Source organism: Protopterus annectens, chromosome 8.part0, assembly GCF_019279795.1.
Source record: "Protopterus annectens isolate FY-2018-M chromosome 8.part0, PAN1.0, whole genome shotgun sequence".
In the NCBI taxonomy this organism is placed as follows: Eukaryota; Metazoa; Chordata; order Ceratodontiformes; family Protopteridae; genus Protopterus; species Protopterus annectens.
This window is the reverse complement of record NC_056741.1, coordinates 861,438,211-861,454,717: the sequence shown is the minus strand read 5'-3', so window position 1 is coordinate 861,454,717 and position 16,507 is coordinate 861,438,211. Positions and strand designations below refer to the sequence as shown.

Sequence of the window (16,507 nt, the reverse complement as noted above, 5' to 3'; positions counted from 1 at the left end):
TGCATGTTTTGGAATATTAATGGGGGGGTCACTGTACAATATACTGAATATTTACCTTGTGGCTAGAAGGGCACAGACACACTTTTTATGAACAAAGGAATTTTACAGGTTGTACAAGTCCAATTTAAGAGATCCCACTATCACAAGTAATTAATATGTGGTCAATAAGCATATATTTCTATTTGCTGCCAACAATTAATATCTGACAATCTATGGGTTCTGTCTCTGCACTATTAACATCAATATTTGATTGCAACAGAAACAACAATAAGAAATTTGATTCTGAGCACTGGGACCAGTTAATATACAGAGTGAGTTGACATAAAGGGTATGTGGTAAATTTGCACTGCTGCCTTGGATAATAGCCAATACCTGCCTCACCCACATAATGTCTACACTGCACACAAACAGAATAAAGTTAAAATCACTGACTTTCCAGGATATCAACCACCTTGGACTGCTCCTACGTTTTGTCATTGCAGTCTTGTCAAGAGTAAAACTGTACCAGAGTTATTTTGTCTTGCTTGTGTACATGTGCGCGTGCGCGCGCACACACACACACACACACACACACACACACACACACACACACACACAGAATATATTTAGAATGGGAGTATACATGTTTTCCCAGGGTTTACAATATCGCTACCACCAGTCAATCAAAATTAACTAAAGAAAGACGCATCTTACTGTTGCACTTAAAATAAGAGAAATTTTAAATATTCAAAGCGTAGCAAATAGTTGTGAGCAGTCAGTCTTCAGTGGCAGTTGCCACACAGTTGTAATTGCATTGAAATAAAGAAATGCTAACATTAATAAATAAACCTTCAGCTATGATTAAATAATAATTATTTACTTAGAATAAATAAAATAAAACATTACACTTGAAAAGTAAATATGGAAACAGAAAAAAAAAATACTGCATGGAAAGGTAAAACAAATCATTCAAAATGTCAGATAGTGTTCAGAAAAAAGCCTCTAATATCTTAAATAAAAGCTATCTGCTTCAGGTTAAAACAAATTCTGTCTATTACAATCTGTAGCAGTATAACTTGTGCTCTGTCTCCAAAGGTATCCTCCACCAATCAGTGTACTACCTCCTGTAGCTTCTGTAACTTGTAACTAACTCCTTTAACTGTCTGAATTGACAGTCAGTCCTCTATTTAAAGCTCCCAACCAGAATGCCTTGTGGCTTTGATCTAAATTTTAGGGAATGCCTTTCTGTTTTTACAGTTGCACAAAGGGAGAATGTTTCAACAAGCTACTGTCCACATAAGGCATCATCCTCATTTGACCTGCACAGAACATTCAAGTTGCATACTTCACAGCATTGCACTCATTAGTGGAACAATACTTAGCTCCTTCAGTTTTATGCAGTTTTTACAGATTTTCTTTCATCTATTGTATTTTCCTAAAAATTAATAATGCAATGCATCTTCTTTTATGTTTACCTTTTAATAAGCTATTTACACACATTTTATTAATTTAACAGCTCCAATGTAGCTAGTACGTGTCATGCAGTTTCCATTTGAATAAAAGCAATATTTCTCAGTTTGTTACATTGTTTCTCATGCTTACCCTTCTGCCCTACTCTAAACAATGTAGTAGTAGCATCATACCGCTCAACTGTCCAGATGTTTGCCTCATAGTTTTGATCTGTTCCTCATAAAATTTGTGATTTTTTAAAAAATCCTTGAGGATGGAAGCTACTAAATAATGACAGACATTTCAGTTTCACATGTCATATCCTTTAGAAAATGCATACCAACACAAATTATGTTATTCTAGCAACTTTCTAAGTTTATGAGAGCAATATTTAAAACCTGTTCCTAGTATGGGCCTTTGTCCCCATAATTGCAGGTTTTGTCCAGATTTCTTGCACTAAGAGGTTGAGAGGTATGAATGGCATGGTCACTGCTGGCCAACGGTGCCTTAACTTGAACATTCATGACACACACTGCTTTTAAGACTATGTCCAGAATCATATCCTGTCTGATAAAGTCCTGGACTACATGGCTGAAACCCTCATAGTCCAAGAACTCAGTCATCTCCTAATTCCTCTGTTCCCTGGAGTTCAGAAATCCTCAGTTTGTCCCTAACAGATTCTTATCCCTCTAGGAATATAACCCTCATCTTTCTTCCCCCCTGCCTTATTATCTGTTCCAGTCTTTCAATCTTCTCCATTTTTATGTCTGGGAGAATGACTCACTTTATCATTCGACTGGCAATCTCTTTCCATTTCTCTGCTTTAACTATCAAGATTCTGACTCCATACTCTAGCAACACTCATCTAATTCTGTCCTTTTTGCAGATTGAACAAGCTGCGGTGGTGCAGCGGTAGCCTTATCGCCTCACAGCAAGAGGTTCTCTCATTCGATTCTCAGCTGGAGCGCCTTCTGTGTAGAGTCTGCATGTCCTCCCTGCGGTCGAGTGGCGTTCGAAAGACATGTGTGAATTCGCTGAAGGTTGGGTGTTGGGCTGGCACCTCGACACCATAAAAATCGACTGCCAATCATTAGTGGACCGGAGTTCCGCTGTGGCGAAAGACAACAACAACTGCAGCTCATCTGCCCTAAACTTCTCTATCCTTTTTGAACAACATATATAGGTGCTTGTTACTCTCCCATGGTTCTGTTACTCTCCCATGGTTCTGCGATACCACCAATGTCCACCCTTGCCTCCTGCGTCACTGGTTGTAGCAGATATATAGGGGTATGACATATCTGAACTGAGACTGACTGGTAAGGTGATAAAGTTTTTAATACTTTCTTCAGCATATTTTTTTCTATGACACAGGTTGATTGTGAATTCTAGATTTAAAACCAAATTCAAAATTAACCAACATTTTATAAACAAAATTACATTATCATCTGAAATAGTGCATGTTGCTTGAAACTCTTCTCATAAATGAAAAGAATAAAAAGCAAATCAAGACTTGTCTGCAAAGCTGCACATCAGGTCTGTGCCGCCTGGGACCTTTCTCAAGAAAAAACAGTGACCATCACCCCACCAGTAAGAATAATGCATTGGAGATTTGAGCTTTTGTGGTGGTAATTTGGATTGTGCCACATTTTAATATTCACAAATTGCCTTCTGCATGCTTAGTACTGACAGTAAGGTAATCTCCTTTTTGAGGATCTTAATTATGTTTGGAATTGTTGTATGCTAGTTGCAAAATATTTTCATCTGGATTTGCAGTCTTGGAAAGACTAGTGTATAAAAAGATTTCTCATTTAAATCTTTGTATTATCTCACATGTTGGGCTTGACAAGTGAATGTATATCCTATCACAAGTTTCATGGTATTGATTAAAACCTCATTTTTCCCTTGCTCCTAGAATATGAGGTAGTGCAGTAATTTGACCTTGAGGAAGACATAAAAACAAATATACTTTGGATAATCTTAATGTTTCTCCCCAATGCTTTCCAAATTTGATGCATCCCTCTTGTCAAAACAGACAGCCCTATTCTAATCCTTGCCAAGTACTGACCCACTGTTACCTGTTTGTTCCCCTTACTCAACCTCCCAATTCTCTCCTCATATTGGTTTAAACAAGATGGCGATATTTGCTTCTTTTATTAAGATCCTAATGCTTTGCTTGAATCCACTTGACTATCTCCTCCTTTTGGACAAGTGGACACCTCCTAGTTCAGCACTGTGATTCTTCTCTTTACTTAATTTGTACTTTGGCTTGCAAGTTTAGAACCTTTCCTGTTTCCTACAGCTGGCACCTGGTTATTGTAGCCACCCAGAATCCTGCCCTCTCTGTACAACTTTAGGAGAAGCAGCCTCCTGTGGTTTATACTTTATACTTTCCTGAATATAACCACCACAGCTCTCTAGCTCTTCTAATTATTCCATGCTTCATAAGCATTCTGAATGCTGGTAGCCCCATCTCCCAGGCTGCATCCATCCCCTTATCCAACTTCATGCCATAGTTCAAGTACGACATTTGTTGAGTAAATACTCTCTTGAATACTGGTTCCAAGTATCTTAAAGCAACACAAAATAATTTCTCCAACAAAAAATGTTACTCAGTATCTTGTAAATTCTTGTTTACCTAAGCAGTAATGAGGACATATCAGAAAATCCTATTCGGGTCAGGCACAGGAGGGCACAGGAGGGTCTATATTACATGATCGAAGTTTCAAAACTTCAAATCTGATATGGTCGACACCATATGATTGAAGTCTTGAAACTTTGAAAATGTAATACAAACACAACAAACAACACAAACAAACCATTTAAATGCTTAGGAGAGCTACGCCTCCATATCCCCCGCTACTTAAATATACCAACTCCGAGATCACACTACAGTGCAGATAAGGGAAATCTTCCCTTTCTGCGCAGTGTGGAGATCTCTGTTAAAAGATTTGAGGTTTCAAAACTTCGATCATATGGTGTCTATCATATCAGATTCAAAGTTTTGAAAGTTTGATCTTATGATATAGACCCGTACAGGATATGATGCTCTTTTAAATGAATAGTTATCATTTATATAAGGGTGTGCAGACATTTCTCATTTATGCTAAAGGATTTAATCCTAGACAGTGAGCATTACTCATTTTATTGGAAGTGAAGGGAAGGATCCTTGGTAAGGAGCGCAGCAGTTATATATGCTTATGCAACAAGAGGAGGTGACTCTCTGGAACTATTCCTGCATTATATTACATAGTGTGAGGTAACCTTAGCCATGAGCTTTACTGTACATCACTGTGAGAGAATGCAGAACATGTGGAGGTCTGCTGTACAGCATTTTTCACTTCCCATTTGGTAGGGAGAGTTGGACTGTGGAGGGGGTCACTGCTAGGCCACCATAGTGTTGCGTAAGTTATGCAGGATGTAGCACCTTAGCAAAACGCAGGTTTGTCTGCAGCAGATCTCCTTTGTGTCACACAAGCTGCATTATGTACAAACTTAAATAATGCTGAATTTCGGGGATTTTATGTAGACTCTTCCATTCCCTTTCTCTTCCTTCCTTCTTACTATTCCTCAGTACTAAAACGGACTCAGTGGGATTTTTATATATATCTCTCACCATTTGGCACTATATTTTCCCCACTTTTGCAGGTCATGGTTAGATTTCCAACACTTAATCAACTAAACCAGTTAATGTTCCTCCTGCTATAAGTACATGAGGTAAACTGTCTTTACAGGTCTCCTCACTGCCACTATCTCTTGCTATTAGCTTATTTAATATAATTATTTGTCAACCCAACAAAATTCCTAGTTTATAGTGATCTACATCTTCTACAAACGTTTTATTCAATTCTTCTTACCACCTCCATCAGATGGAGGGCTAATAGCATTGTTTAATCTTCTCTTCTCTTTTTAATACAGCCCTATTCTTTTTGGTCCCTAGCTTCCCTTTCATTTCTACCCACCATCTTGTGTTTGGTTTGTCAGTAATTCTACTACCACCGCACTCTCATAGATGTTTTCCTGTCTGTCTGACTATATCCTTTCTAACACTGCATAAATTGCACCACTCTTTTTTAACATTCTTTGCGCTGTCATCTCCCTTCTTTCTCCATTTGTTTTCAGCTTGCTACCTCATTTTCATCTCCTATCTGTAGACATATTGAAAACCACTTCCTCCATGATATAGCTAATTTTCTGATGCCAGAATTAAACTGATTTTTTTTAAATGTTCTATTTTCTTTTTCATTTCTTTCACAGGGACTCCTCTAGCTACATTGTCTCTATCCATCTCCCATTGGAATTGCACCATTCTCTTTTTATTTAGTGTTTTTTTTCTTTGCTTTGTCAAATAATCTTGTCACTTGTTACCTTACATACATGTAAGGCTTTATACTGACCTAATTCTTACCTGTCTGCTCCTACAGTACCTGCTGCACAATTTATGATACTATGAGCAGACTGATTTTATTTTCTTGCAGACATGAGGTAAGGGTTTCCCATGTGTTAGTATTGAATTATAAACTTAAACACACAGTGGTAAGTTTCAAAAAGCTATACCATATCAGGCTTTTAGAGTATAAAGCAGGTTGACCTTCATGTCCTGTAATTTATAATCATTACTTAACTTTTTCTAATTACCAGATTCCTTGGGTGGATTACCATTATCAAGAATGAAAATCTGTCTTTCATTCCTGCTATTTGAGAAGAGAGGCAATATTATTTTATTAATTTTGTAACCAGACAAGTCCCAAGGTACAAGTGGGCATTCTGGATAGGTATCTTGTTCAGAATTACAGAGCTGGTAACTGGAGCTAGCAATGCAGTGATTGGTGAATATTGATGATTGCTGGCTAATAGCATTATCCATGAAACTTAATTTTTGGCACAGTCACACCTGTTACTGTGTTCTCAGCAAAAAATACGCCTGTAACTTGAAATACATTTCAAAAGGGCAAAAAGAACATTTTCCTTCAATATAGAGACATTGTGTTTCTCAATTTACCTGAGAAACTGGAAGATGCCAGCTTTTTGCATGGAAGACTGCATCCAATAATTGCATGTCTGATTCAGGAAGAGCAGTGTAAATTCCATTCCAGCTTTGGAACAGGGTTTCAGTTCTTTGTCTTTTCATAGATACTAAAGGGGTCATGAGAATTTATTAGAACTGTCTGTATGTATTTTATGGACTTGCTGTAGGCATATGGCTGTATTCACAAGAATATCAAAAGACGGCTGCTATGTTCCATTTGGTTCCTGTATTTGAGGCTTAACAATTGTGCCTTCATTCTCATCACTAAGTCATAGGTAAACACAGAACTCTGTCAAAAAGGTATGTCTTCTGTAACATGATGAGTTGCAATCCAAGAGGATGTCAGAGTAGCAGTTTTAGGCAGCTAGGTGGTGAGATATCTTCCTGTGCTACCTTTGATGAACTGAAATTCAGTTGTCAGAGTAGCTTGATCAGGCAGCTAGGTGGTGAGATATTTTCCTGTGCTACCTTTGATGAACTGAAATTCAGTAACAGAGACATATGGCTGTTGCAAATTCATTGTGGTCACAGAGAATTTCACTTCAGTCATGGGTTCCCAACCAAATTTGCTACAGGGAAATGTTTTACTGTCACAGCAGTAATAGTAATACTAAGGTCTCTACTCCTTTATACTGTAATGAGTCAGATAAAGTGAGATGAGCCCTTGTAAAGATGACCCCTTGGTACCAGCCATAGGACGTGTATTAGGCACAATCCAGTGGGAAGGGTCCCCACTTCAAATCCAAGATGCATTAGAAGGGTTGTCTCCCTTAATGGAGAATGTCTGTGGAATCCCACTGGATGACTTGGAGACAGATGATGGCCTAGTATGTTCAGTATGCTATCATCCCCTGTTCTCACAAGGACAAATGACTTAGAAAACAGATAGATGACTGGATGGAAGGATGGATAGACCTATGGATGGACTTACAAGTGCACTTTAGGTCTCTCCAGACTATCACCTTGTAAGGTCAGTGTGCCTAGCCTTTATCTGCAGCCACCTTAGTACTGTATCCAGCATCATAAGAAATGACATGTGGTTTCAAAATTCTGCAAGTGGATTTTTCTCAAATTTATGACCTAGACATAGATGATTCTATACTACTTTCATGATGTATTTAGGTAGTTATCTAGGTAGTTAAATTGAGATTATGAAAAGTATTGCTTTTTACAGAAGAGATATAAGCAAAAAAACAAACGCAACAATGTACAAAAGTATAGAATTAAGCAGTGGATCAGACATCAGTATATGTAACAAAGAAGAGTGTCATAATTAATAAATCAGAATGTGTGTTTAATCCATATATGTACTAAACAAACCTACAGTTGTGTGGACATTAAAGTACAGAACTATATAATCAGATTTATTTGTTTGTATTAAGTATACAGTTGTGGTTACCTTTCTGGAGATGGTAGACCTCGATGTTAGACATGAAAAAGGAGCATGACTGGAGGACATGAGTCACGTAGGAAATTTATTCTATGAAAGTCAAACATATTGTATGGTGGTTCTTCATTCATTCTGTGAACCTCTCGCACTTTTCAAGGATATGAAGTATAAAACCCCAAAATGTTTCAGTAAGACACTAATAAAGCCTTATGAGGCTGCCTGCTTAGCTCCAATTCTTTAATTAATTAGTCAGTTAGTTTTTGAATAGGTAAATCCCAGTGATCAAAGTGTTTTTTTTTTTTACTGGAAAGATAAGAAAAACATTCCTGACATTGACTAACAACCCAAGCCAGTAGATACTATCTGTGATATATTCTGAGCATCACATGTTGTCTTTCTTTTTACTCCAATCTTTCCTTTATATTTTACATGTCTTTCTAATGTCTTCCCTGTCCAGTTAGCCCTACGTGCTTCTGCTTTTCTACTGTGTACCTTTCAAAGAATGTTAATGGTTACATGGCCATGTAGCTTAATAGTTTGCTCGGCATATACACAAATGGTTATCCACAAATTTGATACATTATTGACTGATATGGCCCGCCTGGACAAAGGAGGTATTGCCTAAAGAAGGGTATTGGCAACGTGTGAATGGATATGGGACTTTGTAGCCTTTGAATATCTGTGAATCTTCTAGCAGACAGTAAATAATAAGAAAGATAGTTAAAATTATTAAGTAATGTGTTTTAAAGGCGGCGCAGTGGTGCAGCGGTTAACATTGTCACCTCACAGCAAGAGGTTCACCGGTTCGATTCTCGGCTGGGGTGCCTTCTGTGTGGAGTTTGCATGTTCTCCCTGTGTTCGCGTGGGTTTCCTCCGGGTACTCCAGTTTCCTCCCACATTCCAAAGACATGCATTTGGAGCATTTCTCCCCGGGCCTCTGCTGAAAACAGGCTCTGTGGAACCTAGTCGGACTTTCCCAGTCAACAAATGATAAATAAATAAAAAATAAATAAAATAAAAATGCACCACAGGAGCTTTAGACCCCCAGACTTCTAGTACTTTGTGTAATCAAATGTTAACATATACTGGCAAGCTAGAAGGGCATTAATGCCCGTGCTTGAAACATCTGTATGTATGTATGTATATTTGTATGTATATAATACTCCAGTGGTGACTGTAGTTGCTTCTGGGGTTCTGTTTTCAGTGCCATCTAGGCAGTGATTTCATAAAACAATATACTTTTATACTTGTATGTTGGCAGTATTACAAAATCTGTACCCTCTGTTATAGATGAGAGACCATGTAACATAAAGATTTCTTCAACACAATACATAAATATTCTGGTAAACAGTAAATAATTACGTGTAATTTTCTTTCAGCACTAAGACAGACAATTAATCACAGAACATTGAGACTTCCAGAGCTTCTGCTCTCTAGAGAGTCTAAAGAGGCTTTTATCAAGTAATATTTTGTGTGCTGGAATGCCACCCATGAAATCCTGTACCCGCATCTTGGAGCAGCTGTGACATGAGGGGAGACTTAAACACTTAGCGTTTAAGACGTTACAATAAATAAGAGAAAAGTGAGATAATGTGCAAGTATATTGCTTGGGGGAAGTTAGGAAAGGTAGAACTGAAGAAGAACAGATACAGGAGAAGGGATATCAGTGGCAATGGAGATGTACAAATCAGTTTGAGGAAATAATGATCTACAGAGCAGGTAGCAGGGTCCTGGAACATACTTTGTGACAGTTGACAATTTATTATTAGAGAGGTTCAAATGTATTGACAGAGTAAGAGAAGACTAGACTGAAGGTAACAAGAGCAACTGCACAGGGTAATCTGTGACATACATGGGGATTTAACAGACTGCAAGCCTTGTTCCATTGCAGGTGTCGTAGCTTTACATACCTGCATATCAGTGCCTTTGTTCCAGAAGCATCTCTTGTAGATAACTGATTTTTATTACCCAACTGTCTTTCCCAACATTATGTCATTACTTACATGTTTTTCCACCCTACTAATTGTTATCGCCCTCTCCATATTTTTATGTTAAGCAGTCACATTTTAGTTTATTGCTTCAGTCTTTCTATTTGTTTCTACTTCCCTTTTTTTAGTTAATATTGGTGGTACCACTTTAGAAATTCTGGTTGTTCTTCATAATCTCCCGTCCAACTCTGCAATCATATACTTTTCTCTCCACAATGGCTCTTCAGTTATTTATGGAAATCTCTTCTTCATCATAGCAGAATGCTAACAAAATAGCAGTGCCATTGTTCTGTACACACAGATGTGTTTTGCATTTGCAGTTGTTAATATCATTATTTGTAACTGGTGTCATGTGGATACAATATATTTATGTTCCTAAAACATTCATCGGTGTTATTTACATCTTATTTAGAATACTGATGCTGTGTTTCAGATATTGCATTTAAAGTCTATTGCAAGAGTGGTATGTCTACAAATTGAGGTTCAAATTACTTAGTCACAGAAAGGAAAAACTAATTTATGAATGATTTGACTGAATCATCACCAATGTTTGCAGTAAGGGGTAATATGGAAGAAGAACACTTACAAGATATAAGGAACTAGATCGTGGGTGGATATGTTACTATTTGAAAGTTTGAATGCTGAGTTTTTAAATCTTTCAGACTGGGCAAAAGGTTGACAACCTACATTTTAGACTATCCAGGGATTCATATCGACACTTGCAGGAGATTATGCTGGTACTCTGTGTGATACTCTATGTGCATGAGATTATACATGTGCTTGATTATAAGGTTACACATTTATTTATACTGCATGAGATTATGATTAATCCAGATACTTAAGGGGGATGAGGTTAGACACACCCCCTTGATATGAGATTATAAATGTTATGTTGAATGTGAAAGACTATACACACATAAAATCTGAGTGCATACTCAGTACATGGAATTATACACGTACACATATGATTAAAATTATGCATATATTTCATGAAGTATGAGACTGTAAATGTATTCACATGGAATATGAGATTATACATGTATTTATGGAATATGAGATTATGCACATATTCGAAGAGAATGAAATTGTTTAAGTAGCCATGAGATTATGTGCGTGCACACACACGCACACACACACACACACACACACACACACACACACACACACACACACACACACACACACACACACACAGCTGAATGTGCTGTCTGGCAAAAGCTGTGATGGGAGGAATGTGATGTTTTCCTAAAGTGTGTAAATGACAGATTAGGAGGTTTAAGTAGTTTGGAGGGCCATGTTTATTGTATGTTTGAGGGAAGATCAGCAAATCAGTGAGTGGAGGAATATTTATTTACATTATTCATTCATTTTATGATACCCCTTTATTATTCAGGAGAGCCAGAGCGTATCTTCTCAAGCAATGTGTATAAAGCATAGAACCAATCTAAGACGTGAGAAGGACACTCAGTCATTCACAAACGTCTATACCTTTCAACTGTCTAGATTTTCGCAAAATGTCCAGATGTTTGGCTCATATTTTGGTCTGTTCCTCATAAATTTGTGGTTTTCTGACAAATCACTGGGATGATCTGAGGACTGAAGTCACTAAATAATGACATACATTTGAGTTTCAGACTTCAAATCCTTCAGAAAATGTATGTTAAAACAAACCCTGTTACTCTAGCAACTTTCTAAGTTTATAAGAGCAATATTTAAAATCTATCCCTATTTTTGGCCCTTTGTCCCCCATTTTGGTGGGCTTTGTCTAAATTTCTGGAACTAAGAGTTTGAGAGGTATGCAAACGTCTATGGGCAGTGGACAATATAGCAATAAACAACATTGTCAGTGTGGTATATTGAAGATTTACCCATGGTTGGTGTGGTTTAATCACTGAGGCAAAGCCTGAGTGATTAAACAAAGGCAACTGTGGATAAATCATCATGTACCACACCACAGAGTTGGTTTTTGCTATTATACAATCACATTATTTACGAAAAAAATTGCTTACTTTTCTTAAGTAACGTCTTTGTATAACGGCACCGTGGTGGTCTTCCACTTTTCGTTTGATATCCTTGAGCATTGCTGATGCACTGTGCATGCGCATGGGACTTGCATTCCTACGCTTTTGCACTACACCAGTGCTGTGTGAAGAAGCAATGAAAAAAGGAATATCTCTGTTGCTTTTTTTAAACTAAAAACAAAAAAAAAAAGAAAGAAGCAAACCGGGAGGCTTGTAATGTACAGGAGAGACAGGAAAGAAAAAAATTAAAGGATAATGAGGTACATTTATTTAATTTTATAGTACCTGATTATCCTTTTATTTTTATTTGTGACATCTCTGTTGTTCATTTTAGTCTCCAGTTTTGTCAGCTTATTAAAAAAAATGAAATAAAACTAAAATTTTTGTTGCATATATTAATGGAAAAAAGTCCGGGCGACCGGACCTTTTTCCATTGGTATATGCTCACATTTACAAAGGGCACGCTGATTGGGCTGACCGTTCAGCATGCTCGTTTTCGAATATTAATGGACAGTCATTGTATAATTAACAATAATTTACCTTTTAACATGTCTTTGGATATGGGAAAAAAACTGAGATTCATTTGAAAATGTTAAAACAAAGGGAGAATGTGCAAAGTCTCCAAAGAAGATATTCCAGCTAGGAAATGAACCAGGGAACTAATGATTGTGAAAGTGCAATGCTAACTGTTACATCATTGTGCTGCCCTAACACATTTGTACTGATTTGCTGAAGGTAGTTTCAGCGAATGTAAAAAAAGATGTTCACCAAAACTAACTTTAGCAAAAATCTGAAGAAACTTTTCAGCAGGGGGCAAGTGCCCCCACCCCCCCTGCACCTCCCATGTGGGGAGATACCTCTCAATCTGTAGATCTTGAAAATAAAAAGGCCCTTGAAAAGTGGGTACATTCAGCTAAAAACCTGGACATCTAATTAGCATTAAATCTGAATACTAAATAGCATATTGATCTGCTCGCTTTCAGTAGGAATGTGGGATACTACTCAGAAACGTGTTTAAAAAAGCGATTCACAAAATTATGAAAAAATATTAGCACATTAGCAAAGATACCTTGTAAAATCTGTAGACTTTAATTAACCATATTGCAGAATTCTGCCACACAAGCTCATTTATTTTTGCTTATGAAAAAGGAAGATGTAAGACATGCCTTCTTTCTTGAAATTATTGGTGCCAGTAGTTTGTTGGTAATGTGTGGTTTCAGTACACTAGACAGCTTCAAAAATTACATGTGATGAGGGGATTCAAAAAATTGTGTGAAGATGTATATCAAGCCTGAAGATAGGGGCATACCTCCCAAAATAGGTACATTGTGTGCAGGGATCAATCTGAACTGGAAATAGGAATGCTCTTCCAATATAGGGATAGTTGAGGGATTACCCACACCCCTGAACTTATATTTACCAACTGTAAGGTCATACAAAAGTGGAGAAAGTGGCAACCTTGACATTCGAGGAAAACAGTTGCTTCTAAATCATTTTTGCAAAGTTTTGTTGCAATAGATATTTTCAGTTGAAAAGTTAGAGCAGATGTTTAAAATATTGGTATGAGACCAAAATACGTTTCAGATATACTCAAGAAAGTTGAATTGATGAAAATATTAGCCTTCATCAAGGACAAGAAAGACAAGGAAAGTCTTTGTGAAGGGGAGGAGTTCAAGGAAAAATGCTTTATATAACCTTTATGAAAACTAGAGATATTAAAAATGCCAGAGTTGCCAATACAGGAACTAATGGGTATATACATACATATTTAACGAGGATAGGGAAATTTTCTTCAGACATTTAGTCAGTAAAAGGTAAGGAAGAAGATTAAGTTATTAAGCTGCTATAGGCAAACATGGGAACAGACACTGATAGCTACAAAGCAGCCATTCTAAAATACAGCCCCCACCACTGAACCAATGGTCAAGGACCCTCAATCCTCACCACTGGCAACAGTGGGGGATGTAAACTAGGATGATAACAAGTACACACACAGTATTTCCAGATGCAGCTCTCTGCATCAAGTACAATTTCCCTTAAGAGCACACACAGACCACAGTCATTCCGGGGGTTACCCCCTCTTTCTCCAGATCCCCAATAAGACTCCCCACTGGCACAGCTATTAGAGTTGAGATCTCAGCTGAGTGGCCATGCCAAGACCTTCAACACCCTGACTGTCCAACCAGTGCTTTGTGTCCCTGGCAAAGTAACTGACACATGCACTCTTTAAGGTTTGATTTACACACACAAACACACTTGGGAAAGGCTGGCATAGATTTACTAGCTATGCCCATTTTTCCCAGACTATAAGGTAGTTATCACTGCCAACAGCCAACTCCTTATCAGCTTTCTTTAAGGCCCTTAACAAAGGGTGTCCAATATTACTGTATAATATTAATATTAATATTAATATTAATATTAATATTAATACAAATGGTAGTTTGACCAAGAACAAGGCTATTATGAGTGGTCCATATAGTGTCACCAAATAAATATGCAAGTACTCTCAAAACTTAAATAGCTCTACACAGATCAGCCACAATGACAGGTTTAAATATATTTAATAATAAATAATAAAAGAAGAAGAAAATACTCAGTATATATTCACAGTGACATCACAGTTCAAAATCACAAAATCACAGAAATATTTAAAACAACATTGCAAGACAGTCTCAAATAAATAAAGAAAAGTATCTAAACTTAGCTTTTCTATATTCCTGACTATATCCAAGATAATTATACTATTCTCTAGTAACTTACTTTATCAGAGCAAGGCAGTTGTGGTGTATGGTTCTTGTCAGATCTAAGACAGAATACAGAATGCCCTGTCTTCTCAAATTAATATCGCAAATATTACTGCAGGGATAGCTTGCAGAATGACATACTTTTTTGTCATCTGACTCTATTCTAGGTGAAACCTCCACTGCTAGAAGCTAGCAGCATTTAGTATCTGCCTATAAAAGTACATAGACCTCAGATCTTTGGCAGATGTTGGAAGTCATAAAACAATTGCATTCCTTCATACTTTCAGAGGTAGTAATTACTTAACTCCAAAGACAATACAGAAAGCTTCTCAGCACAGACATTATGTCTCTAGCTGCCTTGAAACTGAAGAATATCATCTTTTATTGTGTAGCCAAAAAGTAATTTAATTTCAGCTATTTTTCTGAAGTTAATCTCCTGTATTCCAGTTTCCACTGTTTAAGATATATACATTTAAACAATGACAATAGTGCATATACATTTCTGTTCTACTCTCGTAGGGCACACTGTGGTTACACTTTTAATGCACAAGTTTGTACAAACCAGTTTGATATCCACATGACGTACAGTTCTAATACAGTTGTAACACAAGCATCTTATATAAATCATGTTGATATTCACAAATGACAAACAATTATTTACAAAATTCCAGATAGCTGTGCTGGCAGTATCTCCCTTTGTCACACAGTTATTTTATTTTTATCCTCCTTTCTCTAAAGTTTGACTTCAAGGAAGTTATAAAGTAGAATTTCAGAGAAGAGACAGATGGGATTTAACCAATAAAAAATGACAAGTGTGATGATGCCTACCTCACTACCTAGGAAGGAGGGACAAGAGAAGATTATTTGTTTCATCACTTCTGCTCTTATCTGTGTGTTTCCTGATATTTGCATGGCATTTAAACTTTAGTTTTATTTGAGTGTTACAGTATTTCTTTCTTTGAGACCCATATGGTTGTGGGGTATTTGGTACTAGGGTATCTGTATTGGGCCTGCAGCAATTTACTCTTGTATGCTTTTATTCTTTTGCTGCAGTGTTGTGACCTGGGATTCCATCTTGCCCTGAGCAAAGCTCTGAGGACATACATCAATGCTGAGAATCGAGTTCAGCACTCGTGCCAAGAAGGGATGTGCAATTTAGAGACAGTAGTCAACACTCTGAATGCTGAGGGTGACAAAATGAAAATCCTGGATATGAACAGCACAGCCTTCAAGATGTCCTTTAAGTTTGAGTACCATCCACATGAGGGTGATGAGGTAAGCTTTTGAATTATAACCTGACAGTAGACAGGATGTGTTAACCCCCTCCCCCATACAATGTGGGGTATACCAGAATAGGTCAACCGCGATACCACTCAACTGTCTAGAATTTTCTGAATATCTAAAATTTTGATACATTTTTTGTCTGTTCCTCATAAAATTGTGGTTTTCCAGCAAGTCATTGAGGAATGAAGTCAATAATGACAGATATTTGAGTTTCAGGCTTCATAAAATGCAAGCTATTGTAAAACCAATTATTCTGACATCTTTCTAGGTTTATAGGAGTAATATTTAAAATCTGTCACTGATTTTGGGCCTTTCTCCCCCCTCCCCCCCCCCCCCATTATTATTGGCTTTTTCCAGATTACACATGCAGAGAGGTTGAGAGGTATGTCAACAACTAAGCTGAAAAATGAAGAGTATTACCATTTGAAAGCTAATAATGGATTTTAAAAACCAAGTCTTCATCATTTTTGCTAATGGTAGGATGACTATAACTATACTAAATATAAAGCTGATGTATGACAGAGAGATGAATTTTTATATTTTATTTATTTGTATTTGTTGGGTGGCCACGGTGGTGCAGTGGTTAGTATTGCTACCTCACAGCAAGAAGTTCTCCAGTTCGATTC

General features: G+C 37.2%; 1 protein-coding gene across 1 annotated transcript in view; it reads left to right on the top strand.

Annotated features, from left to right (window-relative positions):
- Nucleotides 1-16,507, top strand: part of LOC122808355 (SLIT-ROBO Rho GTPase-activating protein 3-like) — an 881,720-nt gene that overhangs the window by 445,986 nt on the left and 419,227 nt on the right. The window contains exon 7 of the mRNA XM_044079321.1: nucleotides 15,651-15,872. Coding sequence (XP_043935256.1) covers nucleotides 15,651-15,872 — 222 coding nt within the window. The remainder of the gene's footprint in view (nucleotides 1-15,650; nucleotides 15,873-16,507) is intronic.